Below are 22,777 nucleotides of genomic sequence, written 5' to 3'. Positions count from 1 at the left end.
GTGCTGGCAAAGGAATGTTCTCCAAGTTATATTTCATTTTTCATACTGAATTGGACAAGGCACTTCACATATCTTGCAATCCTTGTGCTACCCCTATGAGGGAGGTAAGCGAAAACTTCCTCTGCATTCTGATAACAGGGCACTTTCTGAGAGTGAAAGGCACTCATAGTAACCTTGTAAGCTGAGCCAACATCATCACCCCTGTACTGTGGATGTGAGGGCTTGCCTAAGGTAGCCTCTGAAGTTGATGGCACAGATGAGATCTGAACCAGGGGAACAGTTTAGTCTTGTACCCACTATGGCAAGATTCAGACTGCAGATGCCCCAATTATATCTCAGATGCCCCAATTATATGCCCCTACACACAGAAGCAATTTCCATTATGTTCAATGGGATTTACTCCCAGGAAAGTGTGTATAAGGCTGCAGCCTTGGTCTCTTTTTGTTATCTTAAAACATTCTATTCTGCTCCCTTGCCAAAAGTGACCCAAAAAGCTATCAAAAGAAAAACACAAGGAGGGATAGATAATATTGTCCTGAAAAGTCACCTAGACAGTCAGCCCCTCACTCAACTTCATCCACCCCCAAGGGAGGATGCCAGAGCCAGGTTTTAACACAGCATCTGAAGCAGTGTAGAGGGGGGACCAAGTGGGCCTCTGTGGCCCTGCTCCTGGTGCGTGTTTGTTGTACTTCAGAGAGCAAGGCCTCAGTTGACGATCCAATCATACAAGAAGCATGCATGCTTGAAGCTATCTAGATCCCATCTCCAAAATGCTATGCTGGTCACCCCTCTAAAGGAAGAGGTCTTTCTCTAAAGTACTAGTTCTCAAAATTTTGGTCTTTGGAGCCCTTTACGCTTCTAAACAGAGGCTCATGGAGCCTTGCTGCTGCATGCATCGGGTCTTGGGGAGTCCCAGAGTGCTGGCACACGTATGGAGTGGTACAACAGATGGCAGCCATAAGGGCCTCAGGGGTCCCAGGGTTCCTAGAAGTACATTCTGAGAAATGCTGCTCTAAAGGAAGAGGTTTCCTGTGATGTGGAAGGCTGCCTCCCCCCAGAACGGTATGCACCAATGGGCCCGGTTGGAAGCTTCCTTGTGTCTTGAGGTGGATTATACAATCCACCCATCCCAAAGAAACTATGCTTCAAAGCCACCAGGAGATGTCACCCTTGAGTTGCCCAGATACTGTTTTGCAATACAAGGTGACAGTCTGTTCATGCCTATAAAACTGTGTTAAAACTCTCTTGCACCACAGACAATTCTGATGCCATTTCTTATAGCCTGGGCACAGTGCGCACCTGAGAAAAACAGCTGGAACAGCCTGTGAAAGAAAGCAGCACTACTTACTCTCCAAGTCAGATATCATGAGATTGTCGTGGAGTTTTACAGCTCGATGCTGCTCGACTTCATCTTCCAGTTCAAAGATGGTTTCCTTCATATCACTCCTTTCCGTTTCTTTTTCCTCTAGCTCTGTCCGAAGCTTTTCTAAGGTTATATTCAGATCTTCAATTTGCTTCTTTGCTTCTTCTTGGAACACTCTATATTCATCTTCTATCTTAATTAAAAAAAAATATCATGTTTTACTTCTCTAATTACCTGTTCCAAAATGACACTCAAACTCATACAAAACTAGTGTGCAGTAACTCAACCACCCATAAAATATATTGGATGTTGCTGCATACAAGATCTAACATCTTATTTTAAAACTACTAGCTGCATTTGCTTTCTTAGTACGCAAATGTATTGAACTTAATGCAGATACTTCCCCCTCCCCTCTGGAAAAGATACTTCCCCCTGCAGATGGAAGATGCAGATACTTCCCCCTCCTCCCAAATGGAAAAGATTTAAGACATCCATTTGTAGTCTGATGCAATATTTTGTTCCAATATGGGAAACAGTGTTCAAACCAGTTAATGCACAATTCAACCTGAACTGCTGTTAGCAAAACTACTGAACTGCAGTCCTTCCCCAAGCTCTGCAGCAAGATGAGACACAAAGACAGTCAGCCAAGAAGGGTTCAAACATTGAGGATAGTCTCCAGTTTTTAGCAATGGTCAGCAATTGGTTCAAACAGCTTCCTCGTGAGGAAGCCTATGCCAGGGCAATTTTTACCATTCACTAAGGAGACTATCATGCAAACACCTCTGTATTCTTCTGGGTCTTTTTAGTTTTCCATTTTTAACGGCTGTTTTAATATGATATAGTTGTGACTTTTCGTTGTTTACAATCTGTGAACCACCTTGACAATATCCTCATCATCTAATGCAGGAGTGGGCAAAACCCAGCCCATGGGCCATTTGCGGCCCTCAGGGACCCCCAATTTGGCCTGTGGGGCATCTCCAGTCTCCAATGAGCCTCTGGCCTATAGGAGACTGTGGAGCCCACAGTGGCCTCTGAACAACTTATGTCTCCATGTATATCTGGCTTGGTCTATATGTTTTCACTCTGCAAGAGGTGTGTGGCAAACAGTTCATAGTTCTCATGTGCTTCTACATGCCTGTATTATAGTTCTCATGAGTATTATAATATACTCATTTTAATAATTTAATTTAAAAATAAGCACAGTAAAATTCACTCATTAATATGTTACGTGTAATGTACTCGTTTATGTAAATTTAATCAAATTTGAAATGTAAATTAATTCTTTTTCCTGGCCCGACACAGTGTCAGAGAGATGATGTGATCCTCCTGCCAAAATGATTGCCCACCCTTGATCTAATGCAGGGGTGCCCAAACCCCCGCCTTGGGGCCACATGCGGCCCTCGAGGCCTCTCAATGCGGCCCTCAGAGATCCCCCAGTCGCCAATGAATCTCTGGCCCTCCAGAGATTTGTTGCAGCCTGCACTGGCCCGACACAACTGCTCTCAACATAAAGGCAACTGTTTGACCTTTTTGCATGAGCTGTGGAATGAGGGCTTCCTCCACTGCTTGCTGTTTCACGTCTGTGATACAGTTCCGGCAGCAAAGGAAAGGCCAGCCTTGCTTTGTGCAAGGCCTTTTATAGACCTTGAGCTATTGCAAGACCTTCATTCATTCATATAAATTCATCTTTAATATATTAATTTATGTAAATTTATTCAAATTTTAAATGTAAATTAATTCTTTCTTTCCCCGGCCCCCGACGCAGTGTCAGAGAAATGATGTGGCCCTCCTGCCAAAAACTTTGGACACCCCTGATCGAATGAATAAGTAATAAGCTATACTGATGGGATCTCCCAGGACCTAACAGGAAAACACCAGATGACATCCTTAGCCTCAGAGAAGTGTCCAGTTATTTTGCCACCACAATCTAGCAAACTTCTAAACTAGCCGCCCGGAACACCCTTCCTTCTGCACTTCCACACACTCCTCCAAAAGCCACGGAGCACGCAAGTGGGAGACCTGGGTTTTCTCTGTGTAACCATGTTTTTTAAACATTACCTTTGCGATGGCGTCCTGTAGGCGATTGGCATCATTGCGCATGTGAGCGAGTTCCTCTTGCAGGCTGCTAGCCAAGGTCTCTGCCTTCTCTTTGTCAAGCCGGACGCTCTCGAGCAAGTCCTGGATGTCTGACTTGTCGCCAGAGTTGTGTATGGAGTACAGCTCAGCCACTTTCTGCTTCTCGTGCTCCAGTTGAGCCTTCAGCCTGTTCATCTCAATCTGGTCGCTGGCCACGGTGGCTTTGTACTCATCCAAGGTGGCCACGAGACTCGTCTTGCTCTTCTGTTCCGACTCCATAATCCGCTCCATGTGGTGGTTCCGCTCCTTCAGTGCCCCAATCATCTCCTGAGCCTCCTTGTTATCCTGCTCTGCCATCTTCAGAGTGTTGCTCAGGTGCTGCTGGACGCCAAGGAGCTGTTCCCTTTCGAAACGCGCATTCTCCGCAAGGTCCATGTAACGCTGCTCCAGCTCCATGTAGCGCCCACTTTTCATGTCTTCATCAATCACATAAGAGATGTGATGCTCATCTAAAAGGGAGCGGAAATACTCTATCTGCCGACTGAAGTGCTCCAACTTATCGCTCTGCTGGCATAAGGATTCCATGAGAATGACCTTCTCTTCTCCAAGCCGCTCATTCTCACTGTTCAGCTCTTGAGTAATTTGCTGCAGGTCTGCCAGTTCTTGCAGAGTGGCCTGCAGTTCTTCGGAGGTGCTGTGCTGGTTCTCTTCCATCTGGTGTATTCGTTCTGTCAAACAAGCCACAGATACCTCGCTGGCATTGCCACTGCTCCCCTTCCTTGACCTTTCAATGCTTGGCACACCCTCAGACTCCGAAGAGGATGGGGCATCTAAGGCATCATCGCTGGACGTGAGTGGCTGATAAACTTCACTGCATTCACTGTCCAAGTTGTCCATAGAGTTACTGTGCTGATTGTCCATCAAGGTGTTCTCATCCTGACTCAGAAGGTCTTCCATTGAACCGGGGGCAGAACCTTCTACGGAGGAAGTGAGGGTGCCTCCACCATCACTGTGGTTTCCTGCTACAATTTCTGGGCTCAGAGACTGGTAGCCAAACAGCTTCTCGGAGTTATCCAGTCTTTGCTCCAGAGAAAACCCCAATGCGTTTAATCTGTCCTTCAACATCCGATTCTCGTTTTTCAACTGGTTGAGCTCCTCCCGGATGGCAGTGTTTTGCTCTTGAAGCTGCAGCAGTGTGGACTCTACGTCAGTTGGCTGATGGATGACAACAATTTCTTTTTCCTCAGATTTTTCATCTCCCTCAGAGTGATCATCATTAAGGCCTAGCTGAGCGCGCATCTCTCTGAGATCATTCCTGAGGTGCAAGATCTCCACATCTTTTGCTTTGGCTAATGTCAGGAGATCTTTCACTTTTGCTTCTAAGACAGCTTTGTCACTGATCTGATTGTCCGATTTGGACTTGCTCATTCGGACGTCAGAGTCAGGGTTGGTGCGGCTGCGGGAGCGTTTTGCGAGAATGGTGTCATTGCTTGCCTGCCCTGCCTGGGGCAGTTTTTTGCTTTGGGTCGGCCGAGATCGATCCCGAATCCTCTCACGAGAAGAGCTGGACTCTTTGTTTCCAGATGAAGTGCTGCGCTTACTCGCACCTGCAATACATTTATAAAGGTTATAAAACAATTGCACTGGCACGTAGATATGCTATTCTGCAGTTTCCGGGATTCTGCAACAACAACTACACAACTTACACATAATCTAATATTCTCATCTATGCACTTGGAAACAAATGTTTAAATACTCCGCAATTCATTCTGAGGCATGCCAGAAGCAAGGGAGGGGGTCAAGCGACCTGGAAGTGGCTTCTGTAAGCACCACCCTCAGTCCTGAAAAATGGAGTGGTTTTGCGGCACCACTGTATAGAAGGCTATTTTCTGACTTAGTTGTGCTTTTGGAAGCGTTTGTAAAAGCAGACTCCGGTGTCCACAGCATCTGCCGATAGTGAAATCTGTGGAGGTGGACCTGCCGATAAGGCAGGTCCACTGTACAGCTACATCTCTCCTACTAAAAGTGGCTGGAAAACTTAACTGAGTGTTGTACTATTCTCTGTTCCACTACAACACAAACACAAGGATGTCTTTACAAAGATTTGTACACTTTGCCAGGATACCTGAATCTGCAGGCTACTGTTAGACACAAAGTGGCACAAGTCTTAGCAAGGAGCTGGCGCTCAACAACTCCACCAATGAGTTCACAAAAAATGCAATAAAGTAGACAGCCTGGTGGGCTTTTGGGCCACACTCCCATGGCTAGTTAGCCCACCAAAGTGTGTTCGGACTAAGCACACAGCTGGCTATAGAATCTTATTTCTCTTCTATGAAACCCATAAGAAGGGAATGCCTTGTTCACAGTGGCCTCGTTCCACACTTTGCAACACGTCACTTTGCATGGGTCTTCATGCCCGAAAATGCAGAAGAGGCGCATCCCGAGGCTGAACCCCTCCCTACCTGTGGGAGGCTTGGGCTTGTTCTCCAGGCTGTTCATAGTGGTCCCAGCAGAGGAAAGTGCTACGCCAGCACAAGTGCTCTTCTTTCCTTTGACACCGTTGCTCATGGCGAACCCACCAGCCATCCCAGCTAAAAGATCGTCACTGCTCTTTGTCTAGACAGGGCGACAAGCAACGTGATTTGGCAGGAAACACAAAAGGCAGAAGCAGCTCAAACATTTCTAAGTTATTGGCAACCAAATACATGGCTGATGTATTGCATCTGGCTGGTTGATTGGGAAAAAAACAGGGCCTGTTCACATTCAATACGTGATACCTCAGTAACATGTACATGCATTTACTGTCTGTGGATTGGCGGTGTCTTACCACCAAATCTAAATGGGATTATTCCTGGACATGGCACTGCTTCTGCATTCCCAGAGCAGCAACTGCATGGGAATGGGGGCTGTAGCTCAGGGACAAAGCAAAGGATAGTGATCAGACCACCATTATCCCTGCCTTTGCAACCTCAGACTACTGCAATGCACTCAGCAAGAAGCTGCCCTTGAAGAATATTTTCAAATATTAAAGCTGGCACAGAACGAAGTTGCCCACCTCTTGCCAGGGACTGGGAAATGTAGCCACGGTAACAAATTACCAAGAGGGCTGGGTGTGTTTGTTTATATTTTTATTCACTAATAAAGGAGAAAAAAACTACTTAGAACTTTCACAGGAAGCACTTCCTGTTAACGTTCATTTAGTCTCCCTCTAGTGTGCAGGTTGGTTCCCTACTCATCGCTCTTCAGTTCAGCAACAATGTCACTTTAAGGAAGGAACACCAGCTCTCCCAGTGCTACTGAACAAAAACTAAGGTAATGGGCATGGGGGGGCCCCAGAGCTGTTATTTGAATAGGTTTCTCTTTTATCCACGGTTTCCATTTCCTTGGGGGAGGGAACAGAACCCCCACAGATATGGGGCCCTGCCTGTACTTTTAACTGGAGACCTTCGAATCCCTAAGCACAACGGCTTGGATCCTGACTTCTGTGAGTGAAGTTCTACTCACACAGTTCCCTGCTTCCCCCTTTCTGCAGGTTCTTGTGTCCTGAAAAATCCACTCCTGAGGGTCTGAAGACACCATCTCCCCTCTAACAACATGGCGTGTGGCACAGAGGGCTGTGACAAGACTGATAATACGCCCCATCTGTTCCCAGATGTGGATTCTGCTCATGCAAAAGTGCCACAAGACCCAAGTCCATTTTTCTTTCTTCCCATGTAATTTTGTTCCTTCAGGCAATGCCAGCTTCGTAATTGTAGCCTTTTATCAGCAGAGAGAGGTTTAAGATGATCTCTCATTTGGCTTTGTACTGAGAACCACTCGCCTTTAATCTGACACAGGAAAGGCCTCGTGGTGTTTAAGTACTCAAAAAATTAACATTTCACAACACCACAATGGAGCAAATTGCACATCCTTTGATACTTTCTGATTGTGGTTTGCCTAGCAAAACCAACAGCTTGTCCCAGCAAGCCCAATACGCAGGTTGGACCTGACTGCCAATTGTCTGCATTCCTAACACACCTAGAAAAAAAGGGTATGTTAAACAGGTTAATTATAGAAATGCCCATGTCAGTAACAATTATTGAGCCAAATAGGTCAAGCTGTCAAAACTGGAACCTGATTCAGCCTGGAAAAATCTACACTGAAAACACATCAGTCACACTCCAGGCTGGGGCATTCAAATGCTGAAGAACCGTAGCACCCCACAGGACTCTCTCCCCCTCCGACAGCCCCTTCCACAGAAAAACATGTTCAACTACATAGCGTTCTCTTCTCCCCACAAGTAGGGAGCTGTACAGAGACAATTCTCTCTCTCTTGCTTGAATTGCATATTGTTTCCTGTCCAAGAGGCTCAGAAGCAGAAAGGAGAAAAGAAAAGCGCCTGTAAACATCCACACTAGGTAAATAAAATACGTCTTTTCTGCCTCTGTCTAGCCTGGGTTACCACCTCCACAACCAGACAAACAAGTTTCTCCAGGTTAGAGAGAATGCTGGTATTTCACCAGGAACAAGAGCAACTTCAGAACTCTTTCAGAACACAGAGAAGGCTCAAATGAACTGGCTGAAAGGTCAACTTAAGAAGTATAACCAACAGGCAAAAAACCTGATTCTTCCCAATCAGCACCAGAGCTTACTAGAATCACTTCAGTACATGTTGTTTTTGTCTCTTACGCTTTCCGAGGAGTTTCTATGCCCAAATCAGGTAGCCCAGATTTCCTTATAAGTAAGAGCCTCTCTTGTCAAGAAAACAAGAGCTAAAGTGATTATATAGAAATTATACTGGCAGTTGGAAGCACTCAAATGTTATGGTATCTGTCTCTTGAATGGATCATTCTTCCCGCATATAAAGACAATTAGACATTGTACCAAATGACAGTCAAGGAAGTTTATTTAAATTGACAAACCATGGTTTGCAATCATTCAACAAACCAGAATCAGAAACCATGATCTGAAGTGAACTTGCAAGCCACAACTTGTGCCAATCATGGTTGGATGTGCTGTCTGATTTGACAAACCAAAGTTATGAACAATGCTCCACCTCTGGAGGCTGCTATATCACAGAGATGGAGTGAATATATCAACTGGAGCACTCAAAACCAGACAGCAGTTTTCAACTATGTTTTTGCTTGATGCCTGAGCTGCTGCACTACAAATCCTAATTCATCAATATTCTACTGAAATATACGAACAGACACAAATCAGCATCTTCATCAGTGCTGAAGTTCATTAAAAGGCTACAACTCTTTATAAAGTTTCCTTATACAGTAAAGTCCAACAATTTTTAAAGGCAGAAATCTTTGAACATTGAACTACAGAAAGCTCCTTTTAAGACAGCAAATGTGATAGAGTCAAACCACTGTAAGCACCACTTACAAATATGATCAAAAAAATCCTCCTGTAATGAGACTACCCAGGGAACCTTAATTGGATTGAGACTCCACAGCTAACATAATGACAAAGAGCTAAGGCAAACCACCTGCTAATATAGCATGAAATCAAGTTATGACTTAACAAAAGCATCTCAACTGCTTCCTAAAAAGGAAAATATTCCAACTGTCATAACTGGAAGGTCTGCACCCAAGGGTGCCCGACACACACTTCATCCCCTCCAAAAGGGAAAAGTGGTATACACAGCGAGCCAAACCCCCACCTCCCCAGGGATGAATCATTTTCTTATGCTAGTGACAGCTGGGAACTATTACAGAAGCATGACAAGTATCCAGCTCAGCTCCTATGTGAAGGGATACCAATTATACCTTGCCAACTCATGTCCACACCCACACTAAGCTTCTGAATATCACCTTTGTTTATTTCTTTAATATACTGTATTTGTATCACACCTTACTAAACATGATTTAAAGGCAGTTACTTTAATGATAAGATAACATCAACAGCAGGCAGATACACAATCATCCTCACACAACCTGCATTAACAAAGCATTTTCACCTAGCACCTAAAATACACAAGGGAGGCACAGGGAGGGCGTTCCAACACACCACTATCTTTGCACCAGCATGGAACGTGACCCATATTCAGATATTCATGGGTATCTGCCTCAGCTACTGGAGCAGCCGTGTGGCCAACGTCTGCAAAGGCTACATGACTGCAGTTTCCTGATCACTCCTCTTGCTTCCTACTAGGCTGAGCAGAACCAGCAGGAAATGGAGGCACAGATACACACTGTCCTTGATGATCAACTATTACTTCTATCCTACGTTATGTCAGGCACGAATCTTTTCACCATTTCGTTCTAGAAGATGTATATTTTTATTTTTCATTCAAAATGGAGAAGCAGCACAGAACTCCAGCATCCCCATCACAACATAGTACAAGGTTGAAATCCTTCCACCTAAAAAGAATGATGTTCCTTCTTGTCCATTTCCAGTCACAGGCCTTTGGAAATAGTGTAGGCTCTGGTTTTGTCTCCTTTTCTCATATTCCAAAGCCTGAGAGAGTAAACGCTGTACCAAGATGTCAAGACAGAGGCTGAACAGAGCACACTAGATGAAAACTACCAATACATGTAACAGCATGACATCCTGTCTTGCCTTCATGAAAGTCAATGTTACAACTCACAACAAGGAATTTGCTGCTCCTGAAATACCAGAACATAAAAAACATTTTAAAATATTAGAGCTGTATTTTCCACTTCAGACCCTAGAACAAAGATGGATCACACTGAGATATTTAAATTCCATGTCCCAGTTTTTCCAGTGCTTCGTTCTAAATGACCCAGCCACTGTGCTAATTCAAAACTAATTATGGGGGGAAAAATGAGATGATACCTTCAATAGCGAGGCTGTCGTTCCAGCTTTCGAAAGTTTTGCCACTGCAGACACTGTGGAACTGTTTTCTTGCTTTCCTTTTTCTACTGCTTGTATTTTATTTATCCCAGGCACTTTGGGTGCTGAGCCAACGCTCCGGCTTGCTTTCTTCATTCTTGGCCCCCTGTTTGCTATGCATTTACAAACAAATCTGGAAAGAGAAAACCATTAAAAAACATTAGAAGGAGGATGGGGTTATTTCCAGCACAGTGGCTCAGAAGTCTACACTTTTAACCTAGTGTTGGTCCGCAATAGCTGACTGAGGGGATTTGGTGAAATTGCAGCAAGAAAGCATAACAGCAGACCATAATAAGAAAAGTGACGAGGCTAACTCGTTGCTTTAGTAAGTTTTTAGCCAAGTCAGCACACCTAAATTTGCATATGTCCCTTTGTAGCCTGCTCCAGAGGAGAAACCATATTTATTTAATTAATTTTCCTCTTTCCCCAGCTAGTAGTAGTGGCTCATTTGCTGTCACACAAGACAAGTCAAAGTCAAAGGATATTTGGGTTTCAGGATGAAGAAACCCGGTTATGTAGCTGTATTTACGGTAGTGAAAACTGAAGGAAAAACCAAGAACAGGAAGGAAGTCAGTGATGGCAATTGCTTTTGTTAATGATAAGCAATTCCTCAATTAAGCCATTTAAAGATCATTTGATATCCAAAGTGTTTTTAAAGCTGGATGGATGTCTTGAGGGCAACTAATGCATAAAACATGAGGGAGCAAAAGGGAAATTTACTACTAAAGACTGGCTGTTCTCCACAGCACAACGTGATGGTGGACTGCATATAGAAAGAGGGCAAAACACATGAAGGTCTGCAACAAGGGTGATCTTTAGGGGTGTAACTCACTTCTGTACTCTTCTCACCCAGGTATTTTTATCATAAAGGAGAATCATGGAAGCATGCTCAGTGAAGTCATGTGAGGATAACCCAGAATCCCTCAATTCCCTCCAGAAACCCATGAAATCATGGGGTCCTGCCTCCTTGCCATACTAAACACATGACCCAACTGCCTTCAAACCACACTTTTGCTATATGATGGCGCAGTGCTAAAGACAAGTGTATTACAGACAAGTGCTTGTAGAGACAAGAGTACTGGCAGCATTTGCTAAGAAAGAGATTCGCCTGGAAAGGACCCTGCCGCCCGCATCTAGCAACATGGGAAAAGCACTGCCATAATGCACAACAGGCCTGTGGTTGACATGCCTGCCGTGGAACAGACCTGCCGCGTTGAAGTTGGGCCAGACCAATAATTTCCCAACCACCAACACAACAGTTATTAACAGACTCATTAACTTATTATTCATGCAGTAACAAAGTCATTATCAAATGCTTTTGCACAGTAGCTGTGTGTTACACATCCAGATGTAATGTAATTTGTTAACTAGGAATTTTAGGGGAGTTATGCCAGTGTTTGGCCTAACCTTGGGACACACCTTCATCCTCAAAATTTTGATTTTTATAAAATTATAACATATTGCTTCATTGGGGGGGTGCTTCCCCCCACGCACACCTCAATGTTTTGTGGATGGCTCCCTTTCTCTGTTCCAATGGGCCTCAAGGGCAGGGCCTAGCACGGATGTGTCAGATTTCTCTGAAAATGCTGGGCCTCTGTCCTTACTTTCCAGCTGATTTTACCTGAAGATGCCTCTTCTGGGGAACTCCACTTCTTCAGTAGAGAACAGAACTTAAGGGAACCCCTTTAAAAACAAAACAAAAGGGATCCTGACTCAACTTGTAAAGAGATAGAAATAAGATTCCAGCCCTGACCCAAAACTGCAGGGTTTGGAATGGGAGGGTTAATTCTCCATATGCATCTTGTAATAGCACTCATGTTTTCAGTCACCCCATCCTCCTCGCAAAAGTCGTCATCAGTACTGGAAATGCACTGCTTTCACATTGTGCTCGCCAGCATACGCTGCCCCAATGTGCAAGCTGTACATACCCTGGGAGGTCATGGAGCTTGTTCCCCCATCCCCCACACGCACAAAGAAAATCAGAAAAAACTGTGGCAAGAAATTGTGTATGACTGAGCCAGGATCAAGTGCACCATTTCATACAGAAGCTGGCATACAACAGCAAGAATGGCTAGACAGATTAAGCACAGTCCTACTAGGAAACTTAAAATGGGAGGTGATTTCTGCATCTATACAAGTAACGCTCTGAAACTCTCTCCTCCTCAAACACTTCCATTCTTACTTGGAATGGATCTTGGAAACACACATTGCAACCATTTTCAATGAAAGTTACCATTTTGCATGCCAAGAATGGCAGCCACAAAGCCAAGGCACGTTGCTAAAATATTTCTACAGTATTTGGAGAGAGGAAAGAGCACACCTTCCAACTACACAGCTATTGACTTCCTGCTCATCAAATTCAAGTTTAAAGTGAACATAAGAACAGCCCCACTGGATCAGGGAATAGGCCCATGTAGTCCAGCTTCCTGTATCTCACAGCAGCCCACCAAATGCCCCAGGGAGCACACCAGATAACAGGAGACCTGCATCCTGGTGCCCTCCTTTGCATCTGGCATTCTGATATAGCCCATTTCTAAAATCAGGAGGTTGCACATACACATCATGGCTTGTACCCCATAATGGATTTTTCCTCCAGAAACTTGTCCAATCCCCTCTTAAAGGCGTCTAGGCTAGACGCCAGCACCACATCCTGTGGCAAGGAGTTCCACAGACCGACCACACGCTGAGTAAAGAAATATTTTCTTTTGTCTGTCCTAACCCGCCCAACACTCAATTTTAGTGGATGTCCCCTGGTCCTGGTATTTTGGCTGGACTTCAAATGTCATACATTTTTAAAAAGTATTAAATACCATAATAACATCCCATCCCAAAATAATTTTTAACAAGTCACCCAACAATAAAAACAATGCAAGGTGGTTTTGTACTGGTGGTGTTAGGAATGCAATCAGAATTGTATTCTTACAAGAAAAACATCAACATACCAAGGAAGACTGCACAAAGCCACATTCAGAGCAGGACATTAATTTCAGACTCCTAAAAGACAACAGGGGTGGATGATGAACAAGATGATGGCAAGGAAGGAGAAAGATTATTCCAGTCGTATCGTAACTGAAATGCTTATTATTTATAAATGTATCTCTCGGTCAGGTAACAGCCCAAACAAGCACATGTATTCAGAATTAAATACCACTGTGTTCAATGTGATTTGAACACTTCCTAGAAATGTGCAAATGAAGAATAACTACACATGCAAATGGTTCAAAAAAAAAAATTTAGTTGTTTTCTGTATCAAGAAGTATGAAAGGTTATATATCATACACAGTATTTTACTAGTCAAAGCAAGACTGTTCACTCTGTTTACAGAGTGGTAGTATAAAAAAGTAGTATAACTTTACTACCTTCATGCTAATTGTGGCAGACATCTGCTGGGTACTATAATCTTAGTAGAACATTAAATTATTGCAAATAACTTCTATTAGAAAAAGTCAAACATGCTTTCAGCAAGTTCAGATCAAAGAGATACTGGAATTGTATGATTGTGAGCCCTATTGGGACAGGGAGCCATTAGTTATTTGATTTTTCTCTGTAAACCACTTTGCGAACTTTTTGTTGAAAAGTGGTATATAAATACTGTTAATAATAATAATAATAATAATAATAATAATAATAATAATAATAATATTTTCCTTTAGATATTATTTCTATATAGTGCCATCAATGAACATAAGAACAGCCCCACTGGATCAGGCCATAGGCGCTTCTAGTCCAGCTTCCTGTATCTCATAGCGGCCCACCAAATGCCCCAGGGAGCACACCAGATAACAAGAGACCTCATCCTGGTGCCCTCCCTTGCATCTGGCATTCTGACATAACCCATCTCTAAAACCAGGAGGTTGCGCATACGCATCATGGCTTGTACCCCGTAATGGATTTTTCCTCCAGAAACTTGTCCAATCCCCTCTTAAAGGCGTCTAGGCTAGACGCCAGCACCACATCCTGTGGCAAGGAGTTCCACAGACCGACCACACGCTGAGTAAAGAAATATTTTCTTTTGTCTGTCCTAACCCGCCCAACACTCAATTTTAGTGGATGTCCCCTGGTCCTGGTATTATGTGAGAGTGTAAAGAGCATCTCCCTATCCACTCTGTCCATTCCCTGCATAATTTTGTATGTCTCAATCATGTCCCCCCTCAGGCGTCTCTTTTCTAGGCTGAAGAGGCCCAAACGCCGTAGCCTTTCCTCATAAGGAAGGTGCCCCAGCCCCGTAATCATTTTAGTCGCTCTCTTTTGCACCTTTTCCATTTCCACTATGTCTTTTTTGAGATGCGGCGACCAGAACTGGACGCAATACTCCAGGTGTGGCCTTACCATCGATTTGTACAACGGCATTATAATACTAGCCGTTTTGTTCTCAATACCCTTCCTAATGATCCCAAGCATAGAATTGGCCTTCTTCACTGCTGCCGCACATTGGGTCGACACTTTCATCGACCTGTCCACCACCACCCCAAGATCTCTCTCCTGATCTGTCACAGACAGCTCAGAACCCATCAGCCTATATCTAAAGTTTTGATTTTTTGCCCCAATGTGCATGACTTTACACTTACTGACATTGAAGCGCATCTGCCATTTTGCTGCCCATTCTGCCAGTCTGGAGAGATCCTCTGGAGCTCCTCACAATCACTTCTGGTCTTTACCACTCGGAAAAGTTTGGTGTCGTCTGCAAACTTAGCCACTTCACTGCTCAGCCCTGTCTCCAGGTCATTTATGAAGAGGTTGAAAAGCACCGGTCCCAGGACAGATCCTTGGGGCACACCGCTTTTCACCTCTCTCCATTGTGAAAATTGCCCATTGACACCCACTCTCTGCTTCCTGGCCTCCAACCAGTTCTCAATCCACGAGAGGACCTGTCCTCTAATTTCCTGACTGTGGAGTTTTTTCAGTAGCCTTTGGTGAGGGACCGTGTCAAACGCCTTCTGAAAGTCCAGATATAGAATGTCCACGGGTTCTCCTGCATCCACATGCCTGTTGACCTTTTCAAAGAATTCTATAAGGTTCGTGAGGCAAGACTTACCCTTACAGAAGCCATGCTGACTCTCCCTCAGCAAGGCCTGTTCGTCTATGTGTTTTGAGATCCTATCTTTGATGAGGCATTCCACCATCTTACCCGGTATGGATGTTAGGCTGACCGGCCTATAGTTTCTCGGGTCCCCCCTCTTTCCCTTTGGATGTGGGAAAGTGGAAGTGCCCAATGGATGTGGCACTTTCCCTGAAAACACTTTCCCTGCCCTGATGAATGCAAATCACCATTTGTTGTAGATTTAGCAATGAAGCACAGCCAGACCACTATGGATAAAACTATACTGGCAAAAGAATGAGGCTGTTTCCACAAAACTTCAACAAGGTGTTGCAGGAGAACATTCCAAGCAAGATGCCCAACAGCTGGTGCAGGCTATAACAGGGCCAGCAGTGACAAGATTAAGGGATTGGGAGCTGGTCATGTTCAGTCCTAGAATCTCATCCCCGAGCGAATTCTCCCTATCAGCCATTGTTAAGGAACACTTGCTCACAACCTGAAGCACCATCAAGACCATTAAGGCCAATAAGACTGATGCCTTCCTTTGTCAGGGTTCGAAGCTTTGATGTCCACAGCAGAACCCAAGCTGCAAATGTACTGGATAGAAATGAAAACTGAGAATTTTCACAGTTTGCATGAAGATTGGAACGTCACAGAACTCTAACTGCCTGAAACACTTACAAATTCAAAGAACAAAGCATGAAACCACTATTTAACAGTGTTTCTCAAACTATGGGTTGGGACCCACTTGGTGGGTTGCGAGCCAATTTCAGGTGGGTCCCCATTCATTTCAATATTTTATTTTTAATATATTAGATGATGCTCCCATGGTATGTGACTGCATTTTGGGGAAAAGTTACAGACCTGTACTTTTAACAAGCTACTATGTATATTCATTTAACAATGACAGTCAATGGGACTTACTCCTGGGTAAGTGTGGGTAGGATTCCAGCCTAGGTTTGTTAAAAATCTTTCTGCCTGATGATGTCACTTCCGGTCACGACATCACTTCCGGTGGGTGACATATTCTCATTCTAAAAAGTGGGTCCTGGTGCTAAATGTGTGAGAACCACTGCACTATTATATTGATGAACTTTGTTTCAGGAAATTGTGCTTGTAACATAAAGGTCCAATCCTATCCACATTTCCAGCGCCACAGCAGTCACAATGCAGCCCTAAGGTAAGGGAACAAAAGTTTTCTTACCTCGAGGAGGCCTCCATGACTGTGCCCCAAAGGATGCAGCACACACATACACACCCTTTGGCACAGCTGCACCAGTACAGGAGAGTTGAATAGAACTGGGCTCTCAGGCTGTGATCCTGTTCATGCTTACCTAGGAGTAAGCCCCACTGACTGAAATGGGACTTGCTTCTGAGTAGACATGCATGGGATTGGGCTCCAAGTTTGTAAGAGTGGTACAGTGGATACCAAGTTTTGCCTTTATACATAAGTGTTGAAAGTAAACTTCTTGGGACACTCCTATTGTGAGCATTTTAATTTAATAAATTACAGAAAGAGGATGGGATACAAAAAGTAATTTTAAAACATGACAAATCCTGTTACATTTCAAGTCTTTTTGTCTGACAATTCTCTGCTTTGTGCTCTTGAGAAAGCCACGCAAATCCTCCTACAGTGACAATGTCAGCACAGAAAAGCAAACAATCGAGCCTACATGTTTACAAAGGCTGTGCAGGCCTAAACTCTGCACACAGATGGGCGCTGCAGAATACGGCATGTAACACATGGTGCAGCATAAAACAAAGAACATTTATTTTATGCTATAAGGATATCTTCCAGGAAGGAAGTGCCTGAACCCCTGGAAAAAAATGATTTTGTCTCTTCAAACAGAAAAAGATCTATAGCAGCCCCTAGTCTTCAACAAGATGCCTGCTTTCAGACAAAAGTTTCTGTCTAAAATATTTACTTGCATGGGCACTCATAAAATAATCCTATTTTTAAATGCTATCTTGCAAATCAGGGAAAAATGAGGTAGCTCCCAGGGAGATAAAACAATTAACACCCCCCCCCCCAAAAAAAAACCCCAGACGAATTAAAAAGGCAGTGTAAGACAAAACTAAACACCACAATTGCGAAGTGGAAGTTAAATACAGAAGCCCCCCAACTTATGAACACAATAGGTTCCCAGGTGCTGAAGGGAAGCTTTTATATCTCTGCTAATCATCTTCTCCCAAAAAGCTGAATGAAAAAGTCAGGTCTTTACATATCTACTGAAGGACTGCAGGGTAGTGGCCAAAAAGGTCTCCAGTAAGGGGAAATTTCACAAGGTCAGCGGTGCTGCCACCAAAAAGGCCCTGCTCCTATAAGATGCCTGTTGTGCCTCTGAAGGCACAGGCACCCACAGCAAAGTCATTTTCCATTGTAAACATGTAACATTGGTTTAAAAATTATTCATGTCAAACACACTTCAGCTAACACAGCTGTGACTTCAGCTAAGAAGGCTTTAACCCAGAGCTATTCAAACTGGGACATCACAACGCCCCAGCCTGACAGCCCTGGCCTCTGACCCCTTAAGGGGCAGAGGGAAGGTAGTGACGTGATCCCCAGGATAGCGTCACTAAGGGGGGCTGCAGGGACTGGGATATACTCACCAGTCCCTGCAGCAGCTTGTTGGGGGTGCAGAGAGCCCTGCGTGAGCGACTGCAGGGCTCCCCAACGTTCCAAAAGTGAACGTGGAGCGATTATCCTCCACTTCTGCAAAACCGCAGCCTTCCCCCCGCCCCTGCTGCCTCCCTCCCCTCCCCTGCAAGGACTTACTGTGGTCCTCAAACTCCCTGAGAGTTTGAAAACCACAGCTTTAACCCCAAAGTATTGGGAAATTTCAGCAGCATTATTAAATTTAATTACGTTATGAGATTGGCATCAATTATGGCGTCTACAAGGAGACCAGTCCTCAAGTCCTGAGCCTTCGCTAGAGACAAAGGTGCCTGGGGCAGTGATGTCATTTCCGGGTTCCACTTCCAAGAGGCACTGGTGGCAGCCCTGCGATCCGGCCACTCCCCCCATTCCTTCTCCTTTGAAGGCACAATGAGAGGCTCCAATAGAGAAGGAATGGGGGCGGTAGCCAGACTGCAGGGTTGCTGAAAAAAGAGGTTGTGGTAGCAGCCCCACAATCCAGCCACCCCCCATTCCTTCTAGTCCCTTCAGTGTTTCCCGGGCACGTGCCTACTTGCACATGCCTGGATATGCCTCTGCTCAAGGCTGTTTAGGAATCAGTTTCCAGGTCCACATCTGCTTAGACTCAGCAACTCTGCAGCATGTGGAAACTCTGCAGGTTCCCAGACCACTAACTAGATCTCAGAATCAGCTCATTCAATATATACAAGAAAGATTATTCCAAGATAAATTGTCTCTGCAAGTAGTGAAGAAGTGTACTGAATAAATCATATATTTTATTTAACCCACCAAATCCCTAGACTACGGCTGCCATCCAGTACACACTTACTTGGAAGTAAACTTTACTGAAAACAGTGGATGTACTTCTAAGAAAATTGGGCACAGGATTGGGCCAAAAATTGTCCAGAATAATACATACAACATTTTGGCTTAGAAAGGTCATTCTTTCAGTCACATTTTCTACGGATCAGCACAGTCTTATATAAGCAAGCATATTCAAATTCTACTAAAAAAACTGCACTGCACATCTTTTAAAGAATGTTCTAGCAAAAGCCATAAATCTGCTTTTAATTAGTATTTAATGCAAGCCAAAATATCTTAAGAACGCCAATTGTTTTGGTTTAAAGTATTTTGGAACATGATTTTCAGGCAGCTAAGAAAACTTCCTTCTTGAATTTTGAAGTTTTGCTGTAAAGATTAAGATCCTAATATGCTTACAGGGTGTGATTCCACCCCACAAAACCAATAGTTTGACCATCATTTTCATTAGGAGGTGGCTAATGATAATAACAAATAAGGTTATATACTACACAGTACTTGAAGCTGCAGAATGCTTTCAGGTCCAGGAAACACAATGTTCAAGATCAAAAGCAGGAGGCTCAAAGAACAAGGCTCGATGGTGTTGTATTTTTAAAAAGCAGCAGCACATGCCCCAAGCAACTCTGGAAAGTGAGTGGAGTTTCAAAAGCAGTTGGTGTCCAAGAGGAAATGGTATGAAAAATTCCACCAGGTGTACACCCAAATCCTCAGGAGATTTTTACAGGATTGTGATGATGAACTAGGCAATCCCAAAATGACAAGGAAAGTTTAGGGGCATTTTTATAGCATTTAAAACAGAACAACAACTTTATTTCAATTAAGCAGATGTGCATTCCCTTCACATTTACTTATCCTGCTAACTGGGCAAGGATGCCCCTTTAAAAGTGGTGCCCTCTTATATTTAGCGGGGGAAGAGAAACTGTCCTGCTTCGCCCAGCATGGCATCTTTTTCAGTGGCTGTTGCCTCTTCTGCATCTTTTTTTTTTTTAAAGATTGTGAGGCTTTGGAAACAGGGAATCATTTATTGATTTACTTTGCTATGTAAACCTCTTTGTGAACTCCTGTTTGTTGAAAAGTGGTACATAAATATTCCTAATAATAACCACCCAAAACGTATGTTAGCCTATTAAACTTTCTGGAAAATTACCATACATGAACAATCTATTTAAAAATTTCAGATAATTGTTCTGGTTTTCAAGCTCCATAGCAGACCTTTTTAAAAACATGTACAATTTAAATTTAATTTTTTTGTTTTTTAAAAAGGACCTAGCCATCTATACATACCCCCATGCCTCCTGGATTATAATGTTCACTGGGGCCTGTGGTGTAACTTTCCATTTCTACAGGGCTCTGTCTCAAGGTCACTCACTTAGGAAGGAGCATGTCATTGGCCCACAAGGTTTTGCTTGTTCTTCCCAAGTTGCCTTCCCTTTAAGTCACATTCCAGAAGGTCCATAAACCTGAAAAGCCCACAGTAATAAAGACTGAGAACTTCTGCTCTAGACGCTGATATGAACAAACCTGAAGAATCTGGTACTCAAGTTAAGACTCAGAGTCTCTCTCACAGTGATATGGAGATAAAGTAATCATCTTTATCAAGTTACAGTACCTTGGAATGGCAATATGAGATGACAGCAAGCTGTCTGCATGCTTTTCCTTAATTTGATGTTACATTCCCCACTTCTAGTGCCTGCTGTTTATCTCTTCTCCCCCTTTCTGAGTCAGTACTATAATTCTTTTTTTAAATGTTTGATTGTGATGCAAAAACAAGTGGCACCTTTTCATACTTATACAAGTATCAAGATGCATACAAATGATGCTTTACTCATGACAGCCAAAGGAGGTGGAGCAGGTAAATTAGTTTACGAATAAAGGATGCTTATTACTAGTTTGCTACGTAATAACGTGGCACTGGGAAGTGCTAATTGTGCCAGAAAAGGAGTAGGTGGCAAATGGAATCTAGTAGTTCTGGAAACCAACTCCCTTTTGTTCTCCTTCAAGTACCAATTACACGAAGGTTTTGAATTCACTTTACATAAAGCAACAAAAGGATGAACCTGCAGTCAGGATGCATGTGGGGTTTTCTTTGTCTTATACTTCCCATTACCCCCACCCCAGAGTTCCTACCATCATTTCAAGGCCATAGGCCTGCGGTTTTCAAACTCTCCAGGAGTTTGAAACCTGCAGTAAGTCTTTGTGGGGGCGGGGGGGGGGAGGCAGCAGGGGCAGGGGGAAGGCAGTGACACGATCCCCAGGATCGCGATCGCCCCACTCTCCCTTTCCCTGACCTGGGGAGCCCTGCAGGCGCTCGCGCAGAGTGCCCCGCACACAGGGATGGCTGCTGCAGGGACTGGTGAGTGCATCCCAGTCCCTGCAGCCCCTTCAGAAGGGAAAGCGGAGCGATCATGCTCCGCTTCCGGTTTTGCGGAGCGGGACACAATCGCTCCGCTTTCACTTTTCCTGACCTGGGAAGCCCTGCCAAAGGTTGCACAGGGCTCTCTGCACCCCGGGGAGGCTGCAGGACGCTTGGGCAAGTGCACCCAAGCCCCTGCAGCCCCCCTGAGCGGTGCAATCTGCAGCTGCCCCTGCCCCTTAAGGAGGCAGAGGTCAGGACCCACAGGCTGGGGTGTCGCGACGCCCCAGTTTGAATACCACTGCCATAGGCCAAGACTCAGAAAGACAAAATGCATACAGTATGTAGTCCCAAATACATTTATTATTCTCTTTCTCTTTAAATTTATCCTGCCCTTCTCCATCCAATGGAGGTGTCCAAAGAAACTTACATCATAATTAAAAACAGAAAGTTAATACACAATACAGCAACAAAATTTGATAACAGTGAAAAAGCAGCAATCAGTCAAACAGAAAACTAAAAAGAGAAGGGATCATGCAGAATCAGGGAGATAGAGATAGGTTTTCATACGCCACCAAGACACCCTCAGAGAAGGGGACAAACTATTCAGAAAGTAGGGAACTCCACATATGACCTTACAGTCTGCACCACTGAATGCCTCTACAGGTCCAGTCTATTTATACACGGATTCGACTCAACAGGAATGGCCCCTGCAAATGAGAAGGAACGTGCTGATCCCTGGAGAAGGGGAAAAATGCATCCCTTTAAAATCAGTTTAAAAAACTGATTACAATAGCCTCCTTAATGAGAGAGGGAGGGCAGCTGGCTGACAATCCATCAATCCTTCTCTCTCCAGCAGAACCCTCCCTTTCCCCTGAGCACATGAAAGAAAGGTGATCGCTTTGCATTGGTGAAGGGAGGGGTTCAGTGAGGCTTTCTAAGCTCTTGGAGGAGGACTGGTTGATGGATTGTCTTCTTAATGACTCTTATCTTAGAGTCAAAAGGTCAGCAAGGCTGTTTTTAAATCACTGGAGCAAAGAAACTTTGTTTTTTGCCATCCACTTGAGCGCATGAACCCACACGAATAATTAGTCTCAACCTGTATACCCAATCATAAAGGAACCAATTCACATGACAGTTTCTCAGTCTTCTCTGTAACAACTGCCTCAAAACTTGAATATACCAGATAAACTACAAACCATCAGAAATATAATCACCCAGAAATATCATGGCCTATTTACTATTGGGTGCTCATGTGTCTTTACCCATCATTACTCCCAGTTTGGAGTCAGGCCAACAGCTGGACCATCTCAGTCCCACAAAATGTCAATACAGTCACAGGTAACTTCTCTTAGCTATAACCCCAGCAGTGGAAAATTGCCAAAAGGCACCTTTAGGCAGAAGGGAGTGCAACTGTCCCTGTTCACCCCAAGAGTGCAGGGCTGGTTCATCTGCAAGGCTGACTGAAGCAGTTGTCTCAGGCAGCAGTCCATCTCTGTTTACCTACTTGCTTCCATTGCCCATCCTCCCAAGGATTAGAAAAGGACAAGGGGGGCAAGAGGAAGAGGAAATCTAGAAAGAAAAAACGTGCTGAGCTGGACCACTAAGGAGTGGGAAAAACAGAGGCTGGCATAACGCTGGGTAAGGAAGGGG

The 22,777-nt window shown here is 44.1% G+C and overlaps 1 protein-coding gene across 3 annotated transcripts in view; it reads right to left on the bottom strand.

Annotated features, from left to right (window-relative positions):
- The window catches only part of SPECC1L (sperm antigen with calponin homology and coiled-coil domains 1 like), a 69,395-nt gene that overhangs the window by 39,329 nt on the left and 7,289 nt on the right, over positions 1-22,777 (bottom strand). For 2 of the 3 annotated variants that reach the window (XM_066609625.1, XM_066609624.1), the window contains exons 2-5: positions 10,223-10,412; positions 5,902-6,055; positions 3,422-5,046; positions 1,349-1,556 (exon numbers count right to left, since the gene is read on the bottom strand). In XM_066609625.1, coding sequence (XP_066465722.1) covers positions 1,349-1,556; positions 3,422-5,046; positions 5,902-6,055; positions 10,223-10,375 — 2,140 coding nt within the window. In that variant the 5' untranslated portion in view covers positions 10,376-10,412. Of the gene's footprint in view, positions 1-1,348; positions 1,557-3,421; positions 5,047-5,901; positions 6,056-10,222; positions 10,413-11,900; positions 11,964-22,777 lie in introns of those variants that run through there. The other variant, XM_066609622.1, reaches the window with a different exon arrangement.

The sequence above is a fragment of the Tiliqua scincoides genome, chromosome 14 (genome assembly GCF_035046505.1).
Source record: "Tiliqua scincoides isolate rTilSci1 chromosome 14, rTilSci1.hap2, whole genome shotgun sequence".
In the NCBI taxonomy this organism is placed as follows: Eukaryota; Metazoa; Chordata; class Lepidosauria; order Squamata; family Scincidae; genus Tiliqua; species Tiliqua scincoides.
Note: the sequence above shows the minus strand (reverse complement) of the source record. Positions and strands in the feature narration are given on the sequence as shown.